This window comes from Eubalaena glacialis, chromosome 16 (assembly GCF_028564815.1).
Source record: "Eubalaena glacialis isolate mEubGla1 chromosome 16, mEubGla1.1.hap2.+ XY, whole genome shotgun sequence".
Taxonomy (NCBI): Eukaryota; Metazoa; Chordata; class Mammalia; order Artiodactyla; family Balaenidae; genus Eubalaena; species Eubalaena glacialis.
In genome coordinates, this window is record NC_083731.1 from 74,298,427 (window position 1) to 74,321,118 (window position 22,692).

Consider the following 22,692-nt stretch of genomic DNA (forward strand, 5'->3'; position numbering starts at 1 on the left):
AATTAAAATGCCTTATTAAAAGCTTCACTTCCTATGAGAAAATGGTATAGTCACTGGGGAGAATTTTAGATTCATTGCATCTCCGAGTTGAAAGGCACCGAAATAGTCTACAGCTGGTCCCTGACTTATGATGGTTTGAATTACGATTTTTTGACTTATGACGGTGTGAAAGCGATACACATTAGGTAGAAATCGCACTTCAAATTTTGGATTTTGAACCTTTCCCAGGCTGGTGATATGCGGTATGACGCTCTCTCGGGATGCAGGGCAGCGAGCCGCAGCTCCCAGTCAGCCAGGTGATCACAAGAGTGAACAACCCTCACACTTACAGCCATTCTGGACCCAGACAACCGTTCTGTTTTTCACTTTCAGTATAGTATTCAATAAATTACATGACATATTCAATACTTCATTATAAATTAGGCTTTGTGTTAGATGATTTTGCCCAACTGTAGGCTAATGTAAGTGTTCTGAGCATGTTTAAGGTAGGCTGGGCTAAGCTACGATGTTCGGTAGGTTAGGTGGATTAAATGCATTTTCAATTTGCTATATGATCAACTTATGATGGGCTGACTGGGACCTAACCCCAACATAAGCTGAGGAAGATCTGTACTCCAGACCCCTTGGTGCGAGATGGAGAAAATCCAAAGAGGTTAAAATCCTGGTACATTGGTTTTCAAACTTTAGTGTGCATCAGAATCATCTGGAGGGCTTGTTAAAACACAGATTTCTCAGCCCCGCCCCAGTTTTGGATTTAGTAGAGCTGGGGGTGAAGCCCAAGAATGTGCGTTTCTACCCAGTTGCCCGGTGATGTTGATGCCGCTGGCCCAGGAACCCTACTTTGAGAATCACTGGCCTGGCACAAAATGAGTCGGTCTGTTATTACAGAGCGGGAACCGGAACCCAGGGGTCCTGCATTCCAGGTGAGTGCCCTTCTTGGCCCATCTTCTGGTCTCATGGTTGCACCTTTCTCAGCCCTGGCTGGAAGTTCCCTTGGCTACAGTTTTCATGTTTGCACTTTCCACCTAAGATGACCTTGCCCTTCTCACCAAAGTCATGTCTATAATGAGCCTTGAGCTTCCTAGAAAAAAAAACTTTAACAATGCTAAGTATTTCTGGCACTAACACATATTACGAAAAACATGAAAAGAGTGTTTTATGAAGAAATAATAATGCAGTGAAGGATAAATTTAAAGTAAATGCAATCACGCCAAGGACCAAGAACCCAAAAAGTAGATCAATGTTTTTCTGATCCTTCTACGGTATCATTTATGTCTACACTTATTGTGCTAAAAGCAAACAAGAAAACTGCTTACACTTACCCAGAGTGTTGGTAGCAAAGTTTTTTTCAAGTCCATCTTCCGTGAGCTCTCTCTTATTGACCATGCAACCTGCATTATTGATCTAGAAAGTACAGTTCCCGTTTCAAAATAAAGGAAAACAGGGCCAAAGGACCTGTTCCCACACCCCACGGTTCCACCACCACCACTGGTCCCACATTCATGGGACAACATCAGTTCTGCTCAACTGTCCCTTCACTCCAAACCCCTTCCTGGAAAATGCCATTTGTGCAGCAGGCTCAGCCACGGGACTGTGCAGAGACCTCCAATGACCAGGGCTTGGCCCGGCAACCTAATTCACGATAAAGTGCCCCAGGAATTCGTCTAGACCAGCGCTGTCCAATAGAAATATGTAATTTTAAGTTTTCTAGAAAGTAGCCACATTAAAAAGGTAAAAAGAAACAGGTAAAATTGATCTTAATATTTTATTTAACTCAATATATCCAAAAGAGTATCATTTCAAAATGTAATCAATATAAAAATTTTGGTTTACTCTATTTTTCACACTTAAGTCTTCAACATCGGCAGATTTGCACACTGATGGCACATCTCAGTTTGGACTAGCTATGTTTCAAATGCTCCATAGCCATGTTGGACAGCGCAAGAGTAGACCTGAGGCCGAGTGAACATTTCAGAGCACATTAGAAACTATTTGGGTAGAAAGGCAGCTCAGCCCAGAGTATATGGGAGGAGAAGGACACCAACCCACCTGAGACCTCTAGCTCTCTCTGGAGAGCAACTGACTGTGTTACTAAAAGATGTGCTTGTCTGCAGCAGGCGTCCTTTTGGACTAAGCTTTTTATTTAATTTCCCCCTGAGCCTCTAATTTTAATACAGCAATCCCCAAATCTACAGAGCTCAGGAATACCAGTATACAAATCATCATTTTATGAAAAAAATGGAACCTCCCCATCCCCCCACAGACCCAGTGGATGGTCCCTTCCTTTCCCCACAAATCCAACCAACAGGGTTAGATTGACTCCAGTGAGTGAACTTGATGACTGAACAGGCCTCCCCATAAAAGTTTCTCACTAAGGTGTCACCATAAAGATCCACAAACATACACACCAGTCTACAACCACACAGGCAAGAAATGCACATGCATGAGATTTATCCCCTACTTATGTTTACAAAGCTCACCAGGACATTGAGGCTATGTTCCTGCTTGAAATTTTCAACAAAGTTCCAGACTGTCTTGGGATCAGATAAGTCCACAATGTGCAGAAAGATGTTCTAAACCAGAAAACAAAAAAAATTGTAAAGCCTTAAAAAAAAAAAAAGATAACATGTATTTTTTTCATTAAAAATGGTTTTTTTAAAAAATGGTTTTAAAAATCAAATCGTTTGGAATGATACAAAATGGAAAGTCTCACTCTTCAGAAGTACACCATTGTTCACAGTTTCTTGCGAATCATCCAGAAATATTTTGAGTACATACAATATTTATAAATGTATGTTTCAGGCATTACATATTATACATTTTAAGCATTATGTGTGTGTGTGTGTGTGCCCCTTTTCCATATAGATAGGATCAGACTATACATTGTTCTATATCCTTCTTTTTCACTTAACAATATGTTTTAGAGATTTCTTTCTTATATATAAATCTACCTTATTTCTTTTTTTTTTTTAATCAGGTTGTTTTCTTATTGTTGAGTTTTTTTTTTAACATCTTTATTGGAGTATAATTGCTTTACAATGGTGTGTTAGTTTCTGCTTTATAACAAAGTTATACATATACATATATCCCCATATCTCTTCCCTCTTGTGTCTCCCTCCCTCCCACCCTCCCTATCCCACCCCCCCATCCCACCCCTCTAGGTGGTCACAAGGCACCAAACTGATCTCCCTGTGCTACGTGGCTGCTTCCCACTAGCTATCTATTTTACATTTGGTAGCGTATGTATGTCCATGCCACTCTCTCACTTTGTCCCAGCTTACCCTTCCCCCTCCCCGTGTCCTCAAGTCCATTCTCTAGTAGATCTGCGTCTTTATTCCCATCTTGCCCCTAGGTTCTTCATGACCATTTTTTTTTTTTTGAGATTCCATACATATGTGTTAGCATATGGTATTTGTTTTTCTCTTTCTGACTTACTTCACTCTGTATGACAGACACTAGGTCCATCCACCTCACTACAAATAACTCAATTTCATTTCTTTTTATGACTGAGTGATATTCCGTTGTATATATGTGCCACATCTTCTTTATCCATTCATCTGTTGATGGACACTTAGGTTGCTTCCATGTCCTGGCTATTGTAAATAGAGCTGCAATGAACATGCATTGATCATTTATGTGCATGGCTGTGTGCACCACCGTAAAGGAAAAGGGAGCATTCAACATGGCTCCTCCATCAAGGAGTTCTGAGTCTACTGGGGGAGGAGGCTGCGTCCAGAGGTAACCATGTCACAAGGCAGAAATTGACACGCATCGTAAGCAAGAACTGAGTCACAGAAGAAGTTGTCATCTTATAGTTAGGATGTGCCTTCGATAATCTCTTAGGAGCAAAATATTGACAAAAACTCCCAAATGATTGGTAGGAAACTATGACACATCCATGCAAACGTATGTTTTGTGGCCATTAAAATGGCCTCCTCCCCCAGTAGACTCAGAACTCCTTGACGGAGGAGCCATGTTGAATGCCCCCTTTTCCTTTACGGTGGTGCACACAGCCATGCACATAAATGATCAATGCATGTTGTCCATTTACCCCTTTTTCTCTGTACTCAGCACATAATTGAAACTTGTGTTCTCAGCATCCAGTGAACGTGAGGCTATTCCCCCTGAGCTCCAGCAGACGTCAGGGACTTATCACCAGCCCAAGGCAGATTCCTGCTGCTGGGAGCTGAACCTACAGGCAAAACTCTGCGCAACAGCTGTAACTCCCTTGATAAAGCAGAGTTCAGGGCCCTGTCTCAGTTTCCCCATTAACTGAGCCATTGAACCCAAGTCAGAATTTCTTTCTACTGATTGATCTTAAAACATATTTTCTCACCCTAAAACAAAGGCTCAGAGAATGAGAAAACAGAAGCAATCTCACATTTTCATGCCTCAGAAGGTCTGTAATCAGCTAGAATACCATATTTGGCTTAAGTCTGGAACAACTGAATCTTCCTCTGCCTTCAAGGGAGAGGAAAAGCATTGTCCGTACAGGACTATACTCTTCTAAAAAGTCTCTGAAGGCCCTCACCCAGACAGAGTGGACATGAGGCTGCTGACTCACACCTGGGTCAGCCGTGAGCGTCTACCAGCGACGGCAAACCAAGTCTACACACCTAATCCTTTCATTCTGAGTCCTTCCCGGCAACCACCCTGGAACTCCCTCCCACCAGCAGGGCTGCGACACTCACACAAAGCCAGGCTCAAAGAAACAACAAAATTCAAATGAGCAACAAAATTCAAGTGAGCTAAAATCAATTTTACTCTGATCATCTCTCAATCTCCTTGAGCTTCCTGGAAGCACCCAAGGCGTCGCAGAATTAAAAAGAGGCAGCAGCAGGGAAGAGGGACTTGCCATTACAGACAAATCAACCTTGGAGCCTGGTGAAATGAAGCATCCTGAAAAGGTGAAGGGACTCATCTGGCTCCCTCTGCGGGAAACTAGGAAGCCCCAAGGCACCCAGAAGGAGAGGCCAGCAGTCTGCTGTGACCAGGGGAAGGACCCAGGCAGGTGCCAGCGTGTAAAACCCTGATCTGCTGATCTACACGTGACGAGGCTGGACCTAGGAGCCATTGGGGGCCCTATACTCACTTTTTAAAAAAAAAAAATTTATTTATTTGTTTATTTGGTCGCGCCGGGTCTTAGTTGCAGCACGCAGGCTCCTTAGTTATGGCATGTGAACTCTTAGTTGCGGCACGCATGTAGGATCTAGCTCCCTGACCAGGGATCGAACCTGGGCCCCCTGCATTGGGAGTGCAGAGTCCTAACCACTGTGCCACTAGGGAAGTCCCATACTCACTCTTTAAACCTGAGATACAAGTCTGGTTATTGAAACTGAGCAAAACTCAACTGGGATCCTTCCTGTAGGTGAATCACCATCATCTAGCTGCTGGGTGGCCCAGGAGTCATGAGTTGACATCACGGGAAGCCTCTACCCAGGGCAGAGGGTGAGTTTGAAGGGTAAAGGGGAGACAGTACATGAATGTGCCCTTGGAAGTAGAAATCACTACGTAGGAACGAGGTGACAGTTACTATTAATGTCTAGCACTCAGGAAGCTAAACCAGTAATTCTTAAGAAGGTGGAATTCCACGCTGGCCTGGGAGAACTGGAGAGTAGAAACCCCTGTTTTTTATCGTGGTGTTTTGCTGTTGATGGGATCAATCTCCACAAGACAGAAGGCACATTGACAGCACCTTCCAGCCATATCAGGAAGTGAAAAGGTTGCACTGTACCTCTGTGATCTTTCTCCAGGAAACACATCACTCCATTCTAATCAATGAGAAACACAACAGGCCAATCCCAATTGAGGGAGAGTATACAAAACCCCTGGCTAGCACTCCTCAAAACTGTCCAGGTCATCAAAAACTAGGAAGGTCTGAGAAACTGTCACAGCCACGAGGAGCCTAAGGAGACATGACAACTAAATGTAACATGGGATCCTGGATGGGATCTGGGAACAGACAAAGGGTGTTAGGTAAAAACTAAGGAAATCTGAATGGACTTTAGTTAATAATAATGTATCAATATTCGTTCATTTGCTGTAACAAATGAATCATACTCATGTAAGATGTTAGCAAAGGGAAAAATGGGTGTGGGGTAAATGGAAAGTCTGCATTATTTTCACAACTTTTCTATGCATCTAAAACTATTCTAAAATTTAAAAGTTTATTTTTTTAAAAAATGTTGCCCACGGGGAATTCCCTGGCAGTCCAGTGGTTAGGGCTCTGCGCTTTCACTGCTGGGGCCTGAGTTCGATCCCTGGTCGGGGAACTAAGATCCCACACGCCACTCGGTGTGGCCAAAAAAAAAAAAAAAAGTTGCCCAAGGAGATAACTGCCAGACAAAAGCCTGGTGCCCTTCTATCCAGGCAGCAAGATGGTGATGAACTGCATGTAGCGAGGAGCTGAAGGAGGGTCCACTCTGACTCTCTCCCTGGGCCCATCGGGAACACTGTGCCAGACACAGTGGCTGCTGCACTGGGAGTTTGCTCTGTGACAAGCACTCCTTCCCCCAAGCTTGGGGCCACACACACCCTCTCCAGAAAGAGCCCCGTGGCAGGATACTGAACTCTCCATACTCCACACACCTGATCTTACCAAGCCAGTGTGTGTCCAAGAAGCTGGTTCCCACGTGACCTTGTCCTTCCCTGGTGCCCAGCCTGCCCACACGCACCTGGCTCAGCTGGCCTGCCACACATCCCAACCAGGCTCTCCTGCCCAAAGGACCACTGCTCTTTGACGTCCACCCAACTATGCACCCAGGACCGGTCCCGCCAGTGCCCTCCCTGCTTTACCGGCCCAGGCACTGATGAAAGAGAACTAGGGAACTTGAAAAGCAGAGAATGTAAGGTTGGGAGTGGTAATAATATTAGGATAAACAATGTTGATAACAGCAATAATAGTAATAGCTTCTATGGATCGAGAGCTGTACATACTCGGAGGCCCTGAACTTCCCATGTCATAGCACTACCATGTTATGTCAGCCAGGGTCTAACAGAAACCACTTTCAACAGAGGGAATTGAACGCAGGGATTGGTTTCCCAGAGGAGAAGGGAGATGAGAACTCAGCTGGGACTGGTGAAGAAACCCGGAGCCCAGCAGCAGCAGGAAGCCCCACCAGCCCGAGGCTGGAGGAGCAACGGGAGGGGGTGATGTGACCTGAGCCTGAGAGCAGGGCTCGCCACCAGAAGCAGGAACCTCAGCGGACATTCAGCTGTTGCCACGGAGGCCAGATATCCTGTTTCCCCATTCCTCCCACCCCCTTCCTCCCAATCTTCCTCTAATACCCGCCGCTGGTCAAACCCAGGCACGAGGTGGCTGACGTGGGAGCTGGGGGAACATATACTTCGGAAGCCACGCCGTCCACACCTCCCCGCCCCACCGCGGTACAGAGCAGATCAGGCGCGCCCAGGGAGGGGCACATCCTGTGTTGAAAACGCTTGTTGATCACTTAATCCTTACAAGACTGTGAGGGGCTGTACTGCCTCTACCATGTCAATCTCCAGCTCCCAGCATGCTGCCTGACACGTTCACACTCCAAGAGATGTTCAAAAATGAACAAAGTAGTATCACCCCTACTTTTCAGATGAGGAAACTGAGGTCCAGGGAAGCTAAGCACACTGCCCCAGCTCACAAGGCTTCGTGCGTGCAGAACCGGCACTCAGATGCGAGCCCCGCTCCTGCCCACATACCCCTGATGAAGCTGGGCAGTGGTGCCTCTTCACAAACAGGAAGGGGCAGCCGATCCCGGGGAAGAGCCTGGAGGACGCACTGAGTCAGGGAAACCACACCCGCGGGGATGAGCAGACAGGCACCCCCGGCCCCGGACCCTCCGAGCGCTCAGTGCTGGTGGCCACTTACAAACACACAAGAGGAGAGGATTTCCCGTGGGTTTGTGAACGTGAACGGGGGGAGGCCGCAGGTGAAGGGCTCCCTCTCCCCCCGCCCCAGGAAACATGCTTGCTCCCCGTTTCAGCACTACCTCCCAAAGATGGTGCAGCTGGACATAAGGAGGGCTCAACAGCGTAAACAGCATCTCGTCCTCTTTTTCTATATAGATCCACTTTGTAAAAAAACATAGCCCAAACCAAAGCGGGCTGGAATCCAGGCAAAGCCTCCTCTGCCCATAGCCTGAGAATTAGTATTCCTGCTGCATCCTGCAGCAGTACCACTGAAAGTTATCAGCAGGCAGACAGCCAGCTTTCCATCTCAAGAACTGCAGCCCCCGGATCACAGCTGCCCTTGCAGACGTTAGAGGAAGATTTAGAGACCCTCGAGCTCGCAGCCAGCCCTAAGCCTCTGGGAGGAATCTGATGGCAAGAGGCTGCGGAGTCTGCGGAAAGTCCCTTGCCTTGAAAACGTTACTTCAAGACGTGGAATAACCTTCATGAGCAGAGGCAAAATAGTCCATTCTTAGAGATTGGGGCATCTGTTTTCCCTTTGGCCACGGCCAAGCCTGAAGGCGCGGGGCGCTGTCCGCCCCTCGGCTGTGGGCAGTTGCTGGAGGGGCAGGTGCACAGGACAGAGGAGGAAGCTCCAGGTGGGGCTGGAAGTAACGTGCTCTGGAGCGAAGGTGAGGGGCCCGTGGTCACTGCCAGCCAGCCCCCTCCTCTCCACTTGACACTGGGGGTTCAGGGGCCTCCATCGGGGCCGGCTCCCCGGGGTACCACCTGCACAGGCGCACAGACCCCACAAGCGGGCCCCGCTTGTTTTTTATTTTTTAATTCTTTTTTGATTACTCATTCCTTTCATTATTACTGTGATGATTTTTAAGTCTCCTAGCAATAACACTTCGGACTTTGGAACTGTTACCTTTGTTCTTATTAGAGATTCTACTGTGTTACACAGCCAGAGTGCCTTCAAGGGGGAATATATTTTTTTAATTACTTTTTATCGGAGTACAGGCCCCGCTTGTTTTAACGCTATGCCTTCGCCGTCCTCCAATTCTTAGGCTTTTAACACCAGGGTCCCACACCTTCATTTTGCACTGGGCCCTACAGATTATGTAGCCAGTCCTGGTTCCAACTCTCTCAGAAGAGGAAGCCCACAAACCGTGAGCCAGCTCTGAAAGCTCTCGAGAGGAAGTGGCTCTCATCAAGGCCAACATGTCATTTGTTGTCCCTCTTTATCCGAAGACCACTGGCTCAGTTTACAGCTTGGCTCACCCTGAGTCACCTCTGATGTGTCTCACTGACGTGGCCTCCCTCTGTGGGGGGGACTCCAGCAGTGCCACGTCCATATCATGTCTCCGCAGCAGGCACTGATGCCTTCATGGGGCGTGGGATCAAACCTCACTGCCCCCCTTATCCCAAGTCCAGCCCAGACTTTGAAAAGCGCAGCTCAGAGGAGCGAGGCGGGGGTGGGAGGAATTGGGAGATTGGGATTGACATATATACACTACTGATACTATATATAAAACAGATAACTCATGAGAACCTACTGTATAACACAGGGAACTCTACTCAATGCTCTGTGGTGACCTAAATGGGAAGGAAATCTAAAAAAGAGTGGATATGTGGGGACTTCCCTGGTGGTCCAGTGCTTAAGACTCCGTGCTCCCAATGCAGGGGGCCCGGGTTTGATCCCTGGTCAGGGAACTAGATCCTGTATGCCGCAACTAAGAGTCCACATGCCACAACTAAAGATCCCGCATGGGGCAACGAAGATCCTGTGTGCCACAATGAAGACCCAGCACAGCCAAATAAATAAATATATATATATTTTTTTTTTAAAAAGAGTGGATATATGTATAACTGATTCACTTTGCTGTACAGCAAAAATAAATAAAATAGAACAGAATAAAATAAAATAAAATAGGACCTCTGTCCTGAAACACACTGAAAAAGAAAAAAGAAAAGAAAAGCGCAGCTCCAGCTCTGTTGGCTGAGGCTGCCTCCCAAGCGGAAGCACAAACAGGCCACGGCCAACTCGGGGAGCGTGGCCAGGAGCCCAGCCCCCTGCGCTGCGGACCCTGCGGGCAGGAACCCCCCAGCAGGAGGGGCACAGAGCAGCTCACCTGGTTCCCGCTCTCCCTGATGATCTCACCTCTGGCACCTTCTGCTCGGTTTTGATCTCGACAAACCAGGTGAACTGTGCCACCTGGTGGAATTCAACAAAACCGTCTGTGAGGGAGAGCGACAGTGACAGCTATGGAGACCAGCTTTTCCAAGTGAAGGACTAAGACATACGGGCTCACAGAAAGAGTACCTGAAACGGAGACTATTCTGGAAAATCTAGACAGATGGTCCCCATAGTCAGAGCAGCAGATGTAAGAGAGAGGGCGATCTTGGAACCCGTCCTGCCTACCTGAGCTGACTGACGGTGCACCTGGGACAACGTCCTGACTTAAGGGTCTGAATATATCAAGGATAAGAAGGGTCGGTTTTTGTCATAACTGCATCCCTAACATCTCATAGAGTACCTGACACACAGGTCTCAACCTAGCTGCACTTTGGACCCACCTGGGAAGTTTTTAAAGCTCTAGATGACGGGCTCAGACCTGCGTATGTTTTAAAAGCTCCCCAGGGAGCCTAATGTCCAGCCTAAGTTGAGGAGCACTGACCTAATATGCAGTAGGAACTCGATAAATATTTACTGAATGGCTGAATCCATAAATGGCACTCAGACTATTCCAGCAAAAGCCATACCGTCATCAATCAAGGCTTATTTAAAGGGGACTTGCCTTGTCTGCGGCAGTTAAGAAGTAAGCATTATGGAACCTGCTTTCTTCACCTAAAATAGCTGCTTTTTAAAATGGGGCCTGTTTCATGGGAGGCTACACGCTAACCACATAACCAGCCCCTCTGCTTTATCCTCTTCCCCACAACTCTTCAGAGTACCTCCCAGGTGCTAAGATGCAGTTAATCTTCCCCCTGACTTGGCAGATAATTAAATACAACTCCAAATGGTATAATATTCCCCTGGAAAATGCCTAACAATTTTAGAGAAAAAAAAAATCTCGAGCATCTTGAAAAGTGATAAATTCCCAACTTATTTCCCCAACTTCTGCCGGAACATCCATTTTTCCTGGAGAAGGGGCTCTGGAGAGACACAGCAGGCTTTTCTAGCCACCACAGTGCCATTAAGTGACCCAGGGCAGTTGAGCTCATGCAGGAAATTCTGGCATTTACCCGGAGGAAGACTTCAGCTGACTGAATAATTTACGGGCACCCAGAGAGGCGCTTCCCCACATCAAGCTTAGGGAGGAGAAAGAGGAGGGTGTCTCCAGCTGCTGGAAACCTGGAGGCTGGACACCAGGAAGGAAGAAGGAAGTTCACTGCACGCCCCTCTCCCCTTATTCTGGGGGCTCTGGCTCTTAACCAGGGTCCACAGCCAAATTGCGAGGGACTCCCAGTATCCTTCCCACCCCCGACCCCGTTCTTGTTGAGAAGACAGGAACTGGAGACCAAGTCTCCAGGTGTTTCTTGTTTTAAGGTTCCACTGGTGATTCAGACGCCTAGGGTTGGCCGGAGCCCCTCACTGTTCTTAATCAGAAAACACTGACGTGTGGACAGGACCCCAGCTCTCCTGTGAGTTAACTGTGTTGAGAAAAGCCTCCTCCAGTCACTAGCTCTGTCCGCCTCTAGCTTGAAGCTTACCGCACAGCCCAGATGCTGGCAGCTGCGCCGATCAGCACAGGGTCAGTGTTCAGGGCTCCCGGCTGTGCTGGCTGGGGCCTTCCTGACCCTCCTGTGACACAGGGCACTCTCCCCGGCGTGGACCGGCCACAGGCTGGCCTCGGGGCCCAGTGCACACACGGGTTAGCAGGCTGCTCACCTCGCTTGGCGATCTCGAAGGCAGTTGCTTTTCCAATGCCGCTGTTCCCCCCGGTGACCATGAAGGCTCTTCCAGGGACTTGGACCTCCAAGTCATCAGGGATGAAGTCCTTGGATGCAGATTCATAGCCACTCCTGGAAGCAGCAGAGCCACAGAAAGAATGGCCGTAAGTAGCTGGGAACACAATCTCCTGTGGGGAGAAAGCCTAATTCTGCGCTGGGCATCGTGCTGTCTCCCGGCACATCACACAGCCCCTTTCTTCCTGGGCTCCCCCTGCTATCCTCCCTGGTCTCATGAACACCACCATCTTCTCCAGGCCTACATTTCCTATACCATTAGCTTCCTGAACTGAAAATGCTTGGAGATTCCAACAATTTGGTGGCCAAACTACCTTTCTCTGACTGCCTCTGATACCAGGAGGTGCCCCCCACCCGAAAAAACCCTTTGATAGATAGAGGTGGGTTTTTTTGGCCTTTTTCCCACGGTGGGGGGAGCAGAGAGGAGCTTAAAAGACCAGGAACATCATGCCTACTGCACCGCAGGACAGGTGTCTCTACCCAGGTATAGAAGGACCACGCCGAAGTGGGTAGATTTGCACGTAGGGAATGAAGGAGGGGGCAGGTGCAGTTATATGAGGGCTGCACGCCTTCAGAGGAAGCAAGGCTCCTTCAGGGCCACAGGGTGTGTGCTGCACAACTCTAGGGGGCGCCGTTCCGATCATAGTGATGAGAAATTCGTATCTGCATCAGGACAACTTTCTGCCGGATGACAGCAAAGCACATAGAGAAGGAGGTGCTTCTTCTAATTTGCACAAAGGCATCATATTGGATAGAAACAACCCTGAGTTCCTTAACTGTTTCTCTCTGCTTTTTGAGCTTCCTCTTCTAGCTTTACTGTCCTAGTATTCCCCAGTTACAAAATTGGCTGAGGGGAGTGGAGGCAGAGTGGAGGGGGATTGGCAGGAGGAGACCCACAGGGCGGAGCTCTCCCCACATACCAGCAGGCTGGGGTCTCAGCTTGTGTCTCTCACCCAAAGAGCTGATTCCCTGCAATGCAGAATGCAACTCTTTCCCCCAAAGGTTCTGGAAGAAGCCCAGTGCCCTCCCCGCGCCCTGTTTACACACAGACTGCCAACAGCTGGTCTCCTGCCCCATGCCCTGGCACAGCACAACTGCCAATTACATGCCTGGACACTGGTGAAGAGGGCCAAAGAATGTTTATGAGCTTGAGTCTGGTTTAGCCACAGGGGCGGTCACTGCCCCTGGTCTCACAGTCAAGAGACCAGGGAGAATGTTCCTGCTCTCACCATCTGTAACTCGCCCAAACATCCAGGGCAGCTCAGAGAATGCCCTTTCCATTGCTTCTGCTGTTAGTGGGCCACTTAGTGGGGCAAGCAAGACTTCTGACTGTTCCAAGGCCTCCTGAAAGGCTGACTTGAAACTAAAAATAATATCAATCATAAGGGCTTTGGATCAAACAACTTGGATTTAAATCACAGCTCTGCCTCTTAACAGCTGTGCCGTCTCATGTGTTGGCTTAACCTTTCTGAGCGCCTGTCTCATCATCTGCACAAAGGGGATAATAAAAGCTACTTCTTGGGCAGCCTGGGTGAGATAATGTATGTGAGGCATTTATCACACACTTGGAATAAATTAAGAACTCAATAAATAGTAGTTGCTATCATTATTACTAGTATTAATAACGACATAATACCTTTCACGTTCAAAACTAAGCTCATTTGTGTCCCCCCCAGCCCCCTAGCCCTTCAAATCATTAGGGACTTTGAGAGTAATTTAAATTATAACCAAAGATGAAGCTGGAAGATTTGTTTTTTCCCACAGGTCGGGGTCCCAGGATCACTGTGAAAAGATTTTCTTGCAGAGGAAAGAGGTTTCTCAGAAAGAATCAAGGGCCAGGGAGTCAGTGAATAGGGGCCCAGGCAGGACAAGGCACTGGTGGGGAGCAAGAAAGAGCTTTCCAAACCACCACAGGGCCAGAAGAAGAGCAGGCCAGAGAACATGCCCCAAGCAAATGCCCCACAGGGACCCGGCCCCAAGAGCCCCCTCCTCCTGGGGCAGGAAGCTGAGAGGCTTTTCTCTGTGCCACACAGCTAGAGGAGACCTTAACCTCTGGGCTACCACATCGATCCTATTAGAGACTTAGGTTTGCTGAGGACAGCTCCTGTGGATTAAACCTCTTCCTCAAACTCCAGGCTGTGAGCCAGTTGCCAGGTGGGCGGTGCCAGGCTGGGCTAAAGGACACATCATACCTCCCTTTGTCCTTTGCCTTCAACACAGGGATTCCATCCTGATCTGTTGTTAACATAAGACAACTTAGTTTTTTTTGTATCCTCCCACCCTCTTTTTTTATCTTTATAAACTCTTGATATCAGTCCTTATTTTTCAGACGTAGAGAGACATAAATGACTTAGCCAAGGTCATGAGATGGTAGGTGATAAAGCCCAACACCCCAGCCTAGGGCACCTTCTACCTCACCAGTGGTGCTCAGAGTGGTCCCCAGACAAGCAGCATCAGCATCACCTGGCAATCTGTCCACGGAGTCAGACACTCCAGGGTGAGGCCGAGCAATCAGTGAGTGGTTTCACATGCCCTCCAGGTGATTTTGATTCAAGCTGAGCAACCACTGTACTTAGTGTTTCCTGAACCCCCCGAATATAGGAATCAAGCTCCCCGGCAGGCTTCCCCCAATTTATCCAATATGGAATTTGCTAAGGTCCCACCCACACATGCTAGGAGCTTAGGAATCAGTTGTTGTAGCTGAACTACCCCCTGGTAATTCTTAGGTTCGGTCAAGTTTAGGAAACTGTAACTAGATCCTGCTGCCTAGGGGCCCAATATAAGGAAGCTTTATAAAAATCCTGGTGTGCCAAGAAAAAACATTGTAAACCCAAACTACAGACTCTCAAGTTGGAATCAAAGTAAGGTGTTGTCTTTCCCTCCAATTCACTAAATACATAATAGCAGGGAAACCCACCTAAGTTTGCACTCCTCCAACTTCACAGAAGAGTCTGGGGAGAGACTTTTAGAAGCCTGGGGTAGGAAGCTGACTCAAACTTTTCATGCTGCATTCTGTGTTAACATGGAAAGATCCAGCAAATGGTGGCCACTGCCTGTACACCCCTTTGAAAGAGGCGGCCACGGTATTCACCTAAATTCAGTGGGTCAGGGTTGACGGCTACACTTCCCACATTCTCTGCAGCACTGGCCCCTGAGGAGGGTCTGCACTTTTTCCAAAAGGATGTGGGGTGCAGAGAAGGGAGCAGCGGTAGCTGTCTCCCCTTGGAATGATGCCTGGAGTCCTGGTATGATGGAAATTTGCCCGGGCTGCCTTAGGAACTGATAAAAACCCTAGTGCAGGGAGGAGAGGAAGTCTCCTAGAGATGACGGGGATGCACAGGAGAAACACCTTTAGGATTTTTTTAACAAAATGTCTGTCTAGGCCCCAGTGCACATCAGCTGAATCAGAATCTCTAGGGGGAGGGCCTGGAAAATGGTATCTTAAATTCTCCACTGGTGATTTCTGATTTCAGACAGGGGTGAGAACCACTGCGTAAGCCTAACTAATTCTAAAATAAAAACCACCTCTCCATCTGCCAGGAGTGGCCACCCCTTAAAACCACAGCGAGGGCGATCACGGGGCCGGTGGAACCATCCAGCACCGTTCAGCAAGCTCACACTGGGTGCAGAGCCGACACTCGCCCTGAAACCCGCGCCCGGAATGTTCCAGCTGGAGGGGGAGGTCACAGTCCACACGCCGCAGTTGATGAGTGAGGAAAAACACACACCCAGGAAAGTACTAAACAGAATCTCGACTAGCAGCTCAGAACTAACCGCGTCTGACGCCGAAAACAGCCCCACGGAGCCAATACCGGAGCCCGCCCAGCAGGGTGCCAAGGGAACACCCGGGAGGCTCTGAGGCGCCTGGGCCGCCTGACGTCAGTGAGTGGGGCCTGCGCGGCAAGGCCCCGCCCCCGGGCGCCAGCCCCGCCCCCCGGGCGCCCGCCAGGTGCGGGGGTCGCTCCGGCCGCCGGTACATCTGCCCGCGGGCTGCCAGCTTGCGGGCGCCTCCGTCGCTTGGTGGGTCCAGGAGATCGCGGGGAAGTCGCGGGCGCGTCCCCGCTAACCTCGCTTGCGCGCGCCGAGGCGGGCCACGTGACAGCCGGACGGCCCGCCCCCCAACCGGCAGCCCCGGCCCGCGGCCCCCGGCGCGGTACCCTCTGCATCCTTACTTGGTGTATTCGCGCAGGCCTTTGGCGAACCACGCGGCGCTGCGGTAGAGGAGCATGGCCGGGCGGGCGCCGCACGCAGAGTCTCGCGGGCTCGCGCTCCCGGTGCCCCCGCCCCGCCCCGCCCCGCCCCGCCCCGCCCCGCCCCGCCCCGCCTCTCCCCGCCTCTCCCCGCCCCGCCTCTCCCCGCCCCGCACCCCGGGCCAGCCAGCGGTTACATCATCCCAGTTACATAAAAACCGCGGCCTTCGGGGCTTTTCTCCACTGGGAATGAGACGGGGTCTCTGTACGACGTGGAACGCCCCTCCTGCCCCGGCTCTGGAGAGTGCCCCCTCCAGCCCCAGCCTCAGAGGGCTGGGCCGGGGGTGGTGAGGAGGGGGGGGGGGAGGGAGGGCAGACCGTGCTGCGGGCCGCGCTGAAGGTCCGCATAGTCACCTCTGGGTCGAAGCCGGGCGTCAGCACGTTTTGAGGGTATGACTAGGATGCAAAGATGGCACCGAAGCGCACCTCCTAGAATCTGATGACCCAGAAAATCGTGTGGAATAAAAGCGATGAGGCTTAATGATCCTAAAAAGATGTCTTCATCTGATGGGTTTATCATAGGGGTTACTGGAAAACTAGCATTTTCTAAGTTCCCACCTACCTTATTTCACGAAATGCCCCCAGTATCTCAGCGGAAGGACATGGCCTCTTCAGCAGGTGCAATAAGTCAGGTCAATAACATGCACACAGTGACACGATTGTGGAGAGGCAAGGCTGGGTCTCTCTCCCTCCGGAGGGGTAAGTCTGTCTCCAAAGTACAGACTTGTGCCACTAGTTCTGCAGCATCTTGCAGTGCCAGGGTGGGGCCCTTTAGCTCCTCCAAGTCTTCATCAGCGTCCCCGATCCCCCAAGGCCAAATAAACATACTGTGTTAGTTAAAAAAAAAAAAAAAAAAAAGCATAGTGGCTCTGTCAGCCTACATCCTAGACAAGTCATCCAGCCCCTTCTGGGCCCCATATGTAGGAATCGGGCACCCCTGTCCACATCTGACCTCCATATCTAAGTCCCAGTTAGGAAACCTCTCTCGGTTAAATTCTGTACTGGTTTACCCAACTCACCCAGAGACTGAGACACCCTTACATAAGATGTGCAGAGACCAGCTGGTTTAATGGCCTCATTACCTAGGATAGACGATATAGGATCACTGCCCCCTCCCAAATGGGTGTGTATTTAATGCAGAATACCTTTTGAAACAAATTTCCCCAGGACAGCTTGCTCCTCTGAACAGGACTGCGAGGTTCCACGGCATTGCTCTTATTTTTGACAGAGTGATGAAAGGAAGTTTAAACAAGTGGCCTTCTGTAAAGCCACCCAGCCTGGTGTGACTTTCAATGCCAGTCAGGTTAGACCGGGAGAACATTTTGGACCCCCCGAGTTACACAACTGTGCTTTGTACACTCTGTGTCAGTGATGGAAAAGGTATCAGTCGGCTCTGAATCTCTCCCACCACCTCAGGAAATGTGCTTTTGGCTCACAGAGGGGGTAAGAAATTCTTTTGAACCACACAGTGTATTGAGGACATCAGCAGCACCTTGCAGTAAAAGGGTGGGTGGAAACCCAGATCTCTCAACCTGCCGTGTAAACCCCGGGATGCTGCAGACCTACTCCGTTCTTAGTTTTCTTGTTGGTAGAATGGGAATGAATATGCTCACTTCATGGGGTTGTTGTGATGATTAAAGGCATTCGTAAAGAGCTGAGCAAAATGCCTGGTTTCATACGAGGTGATCAAAAAACGTTCACTTCCCTCAAGTTTTCTTCTCATTCTTTCCCTCCTACGCTACATCCATGCCGTGTACATTCCATCCACGTTCCATGAGTGCATGAAGCATGTAATGTTTATCCTCAAATCAACAAGTATCCACTAGGGACTGCATTGTACACACTTCATAGGAGGTTTTAAGAAAAGACAACCCTCATCTCAAAAGGGAACTCCACTCTCCCCTGGATGACAAGCAACATACACACAAAAAAGAAACAAAGGACAGGATGGGATTAATGGGAAAAGGGTCCAGTTTAAGTAGGAGTTAGCTGAGCTGGATTTTAGTTCTGTTTTGTCACTGATTCTCAGTGTTACCCTGGGTAATAGTGATAAAATTTATTGAGGGTTTAATATGTCCAAATATTGTGGATTATCTCACTTAAGCCTTACAATGATCTAGTAAGGTTGTTCTCACTATTATCTCCATTTTACAGATGAACAAACTGAGACTTAGAGGGTAAGCCACTTGACTGAGGTCACAGTAAATACACATTGGAGCCAGGACTGGAGCCAGGCAGTGGGATTCCAGAGCCAACAGACTCTCACTGGACCGTACTGTATGGGGGCAAGTCACTTAGCCTCTCTGGGCCTCAATTTTCTCATCTAAATGAAAAGGAAATTAGATAGATGACATCTGGGGCCCCTTCCAGCTCTGACTTTCTATGACTAATAAGAGAATTACACGAAGATGTTAAATAAGTTAGGCCCAAGGTGCTTTTAAAAGAGCGACATCCAGTGGGTGTAGCTGCTTCATTTCATGTGGGTAGAGAGCCTCGAAGATATTTCTTCTGTGTCCCTGGTTCCAATTTGCTACTCAAAAGCCACACAAAGAAATCATCCTCTAAAGCTTGCTTCTAATTGATTTAGAGCCCTGAAGCTAATTTTGACCAAATTGGAAGGAGAAGCAGAAGGTGAGGATTGAGAAATCCATGGCTTTCTGCACAACAGATACACATGATGGGAAGTCTACACACACACACACACACCAGTGTTTGCATCTCTTCCACTGAAATTCAGTACCAGTTCCTCCAGCCCAGTTGTCATGGCAACACCAGCTGCCAATGAGATCATGGAAGTCAAGGTTATAATGGCAGTGGTGCCTTAATATTTTACCTGGCAAAACCACTTAGGTAATAAGCTGAATAACCATAAATCATAAATCCATGGGAAGCCCAGGCGCCGCTGATTGTACGTGTTTAGTGTGCAGCTGGGGGTGGGGAAGAGACATGAAAGCGAAGGGAAGGGAACAAAAAGGAAGGAGGGTGAGGTGGATGTTGGGGAGGAAGGTCTCTGATGCTGATCCCTGTTTTTCCTCAGTGTCCTGACCCTGTCTGTACACGGATTAAGGAACCGGTCTCTTCCATATTCATGAGAAGGGATGGGCGCTCCCAGCCTTAATCGCAAAAGGCTTATAAGAAACCCGAGGCTGCCTCTTGGGGTTCACACTAAGGGAGGAGAGAAGCAGCCCAGGGATGACATGGCAGACAATGACCCACCCACACGGGCACCCAGCGGGGGGCAGAACCCCACTCAGAACCGCCTCTCTGGTTGCCTCCCCAAGTCTCTTGATGCCACCAGTTTTACAGACTCGCTCTCCCCCGGGGCAACCATCTGCTGCCCATCTGAACCAATTCCCTGAAGGGCAAATCCATGGATTTAAGGGTGTCCTTCCTTTCACAGGAAACTAATCATGGGGCGGAGGCCTCTGGTAAGAGATCTGTCAGTGGGGACAGAGAGTCTGCTTACACCAAACACCCTTTGGTGCCTTTGAATTTTGTACTATGTTCATGAATTACTCATTCAAATTAAAAAACACACAAAGGTGCACCTTCTTTCCCTAGCCCTGTCCACCTTCCAAGAACCAGGCACGTGGACGAGATGGGCCAAGGGCAGGGCAGTCGTGATGCCTGGGTCGATCAGTCACCCTGTTAACGGAACTGATGAAGGAAATGATTTCCCACAGACGGGGCTTGTGTTGGTCTGAAAGTCTCACGCAGTCTGTTTCTAGGGCTGTCGTTTCCTGGCAGAAAGGTTCTCAGTGCAAAAGCAGTCGGCTTTCTCCGGTGGGGCTCAGGGGCCAGAGATAATGCTCTGATGCTCTGAGGGGTTGCTGTGACTCACCCGGACCAATGCTCCCTGTGCCACCTGGTTCCCACTGCTGGCTCAGGAGAAGGGCCACCAAGGGACAGGGAGAGGGCGGCAGACACGCAGTGGCAAGAACTGGGATCAAGAGTCAGAAGACCCATGTTCAGCTCTGCTGCCTCTTCACAGGAGACACTCCACCTCTCCGAGCCTCAGTTTCCCCTCTACACGGCACCATAAACCACCAGTCCTTGAGGCATAGGAGTGAGGGTGAAATACAGGACCTTTCCTCTTATGTAACAAATACTTATACTCTACTTGCCATGTGCCAAGCACTATTCTAAGCTCATTTCAAATGAGTAGACTGAGGCACAGAGAATTTCAAGGTGTGTCCTCGATCACACTAGCATCTAGAAAGTACCAGAGCCAGGATTCCAACCTGACAGTCGGGGTCCAGACCCCACACATTTAACCCCTTTTCTGTAAGGATGGGACACTTCTCCTGGTGGCTTCTCTTCGGTTTCTTCTTTTAGTCACTTCTGTGGGGTGGAAACGTCCTCTATCATCTACCATCTCCTTCCTCTTTTGGTTGGTTGATTGGTTCCTGTGTTGACTGGGTGGCTGCGAGTTCACCGTTCCCTCCACCAGCATCCCTCCCCACGCCTACCTCTCCCCCCCCCACCCCCGCTCCCCCTAAATCAGAGGCACTCAGAGACAGAAGGCGGGGCACTAAGACCTCAGTCAACTAAGAGTGAGACTGGGTTGTTGTGAGCCTGTGAGCATGTGTGCCCTTACATATGCGTGGAATGTCTAAATGGCCCTGCCCTTGCCAGCTGTTTAATCCTGGGTGATTCCATCATTCTGGGGAGGCTTGGAAGGATTGAGGAATACATGATTTTATTTACGTATTTTTAAATTGTGGTATAATATACGTAACGTAAAATTTACCATCTTAACCCTTTTTTAAGTGCACAGTTCAGTGGCATTAAGTACATTCACCCTGTTGTGCAGCCATCACCAGCATCCATCTCCAGAGCTTTTCATCTTACAAAACTGAAACTCTGTCCCCATTAAACATTAACTCCCTCTTCCCCCCTCCCCCCAGCCCCAAGCAACCACCATTCTGCTTTCTGTCTCTATGAATTTGACTGCTCTAGGGACCTCCCGTAAGTGAAATCATATAGTATTTGTCCTTTCGTGACTCTTTTATTTCACTTAGCATAATGTCTGCAAGGTTCATTCATGTCGTGGTGTGTGTCAGAACTTCCTTCCTTTTCAAGGCAGAATATTAGTCCGTAGTATGTAAACACCACGTTTTGTTTACCCATTCATCTCTCGATGGACACTTGGGGTGTTTCCACCTTCTGCCTATTGTGAATAATGCTGCCGTGAACACTGGTGTACAAATATCTTTTCAAGACCCTGCTTTCAATTCCTTTGGGTATATACCCAGAGGTACAATTGCTGGATCATAAGGCAGTTCTATTTTTAATTTTTTAAGGAACCTCCATGCTGTTTTCCATAGCAGCTGCAACATTTTCCATCCCCACCAACAGTGCACAAGGGTTCCAATTTCTCTACATCCTCTCCAGCACTTGTTATTTTCTGGGTTTTGCTGTTGCTTTATAGTAGCCATCCTAGTGGCTGTGAGATGGTATTGTTCTGTGGTTAATTATTACTTTTGTTATGTATCTTAAAACATGTTTTATAATTTCTGTGATAGTCAGGTGCTGCCTCCGTCTTGTGTTCATTGCCTAATACAGCTTCTTAATCATACACACACGCTCACACACAGATGCCCTATTGGAAGGATAGTTTGCTCCTTAGGTATGTGGTTTTGTGGATGTGAATAACACAGAACCAGTTCAACTTCTTTTCTCTCGCGAGCTTTAATCCACTGCTGGGGACCACTGAGTTGCCCTCGGGTGGGTCACGTGCCCTTGATCTAATCGGATCCTCAATCATTTCACAGGGAGTTTGGGTTCAGTCAGGCTCATTTGTTTGGCACACGAGGCGGGAACTGACAACTACTTTGTCAAACTGAGCTCTCAGTTGTTCATTTGGCAAAATAAAATGTCAAATTACTAGTTTTTCCAGTTTGATTCACAGAAATGATCTCCCTGACAGTTACAGAGAAAGTGCCTATTTAAATGAGTCTTATGTGTATTGGTCATTTTTGAGGCAGGTCTCTTTGCGTTGATGATGGAAAGAAGTTCTTGGTTTATAAGTGGAAAAAAGCAGGTTGCAGAGTAGTTAATGAATAATGTGATGTAAATTGTATAAAAATCACATATTTATGCTTAAATATATACAGATATTTTCTGAAAAGAGACTAAAAGATGAATGCTGGTGACCTTTCGGGGGCCTAGAACTAAGAGTTATGGTAGGGTTTGAAATCTTTTACGTTTATTTTTTAAATTTTTTAAGACAAATTTTTAATTAGTAAACTAAATGATCACATCACTTTTTAACTTAATATGCATATTAGCCTTATATTACTTTTTAAAATTAATTTTTATTGGAATATAGTTGCTTTACAATGTTGTGTTAGATTCTACTGTACAGCAAAGTGAATCAGCTATATGTATACATATATTCCCTCTTTTTTGGATTTCCTTCCCATTTAGGTCATCTTTTAAGTTTTTATAGCCTTTGGCACTACTTGAATTTTCAGCCATAAGCGTGTATCACCTTTATAAAGAAAACAAAGTTTTAAAACAGTCATTTTAGGAAAATAAAAGGGCTTATAAAAGGGACTATACTACTGATATAGCTCCTGCCTCCAGC

The 22,692-nt window shown here is 48.3% G+C and overlaps 1 protein-coding gene across 3 annotated transcripts in view; it reads right to left on the reverse strand.

Moving 5' to 3' along the window:
• The window catches only part of DHRS12 (dehydrogenase/reductase 12), a 36,978-nt gene extending 20,841 nt beyond the window's left edge, over positions 1–16,137 (reverse strand). For 2 of the 3 annotated variants that reach the window (XM_061170980.1, XM_061170979.1), the window contains exons 1-5: positions 16,026–16,137; positions 11,777–11,910; positions 10,017–10,099; positions 2,481–2,573; positions 1,323–1,404 (exon numbers count right to left, since the gene is read on the reverse strand). In XM_061170980.1, the coding sequence (XP_061026963.1) occupies positions 1,323–1,404; positions 2,481–2,573; positions 10,017–10,099; positions 11,777–11,910; positions 16,026–16,081 (448 nt within the window). In that variant the 5' untranslated portion in view covers positions 16,082–16,137. Of the gene's footprint in view, positions 1–1,322; positions 1,405–2,480; positions 2,574–10,016; positions 10,100–11,776; positions 11,911–15,627; positions 15,694–16,025 lie in introns of those variants that run through there. The other variant, XM_061170981.1, reaches the window with a different exon arrangement.
• Positions 16,138–22,692: the final 6,555 nt, after the last annotated feature.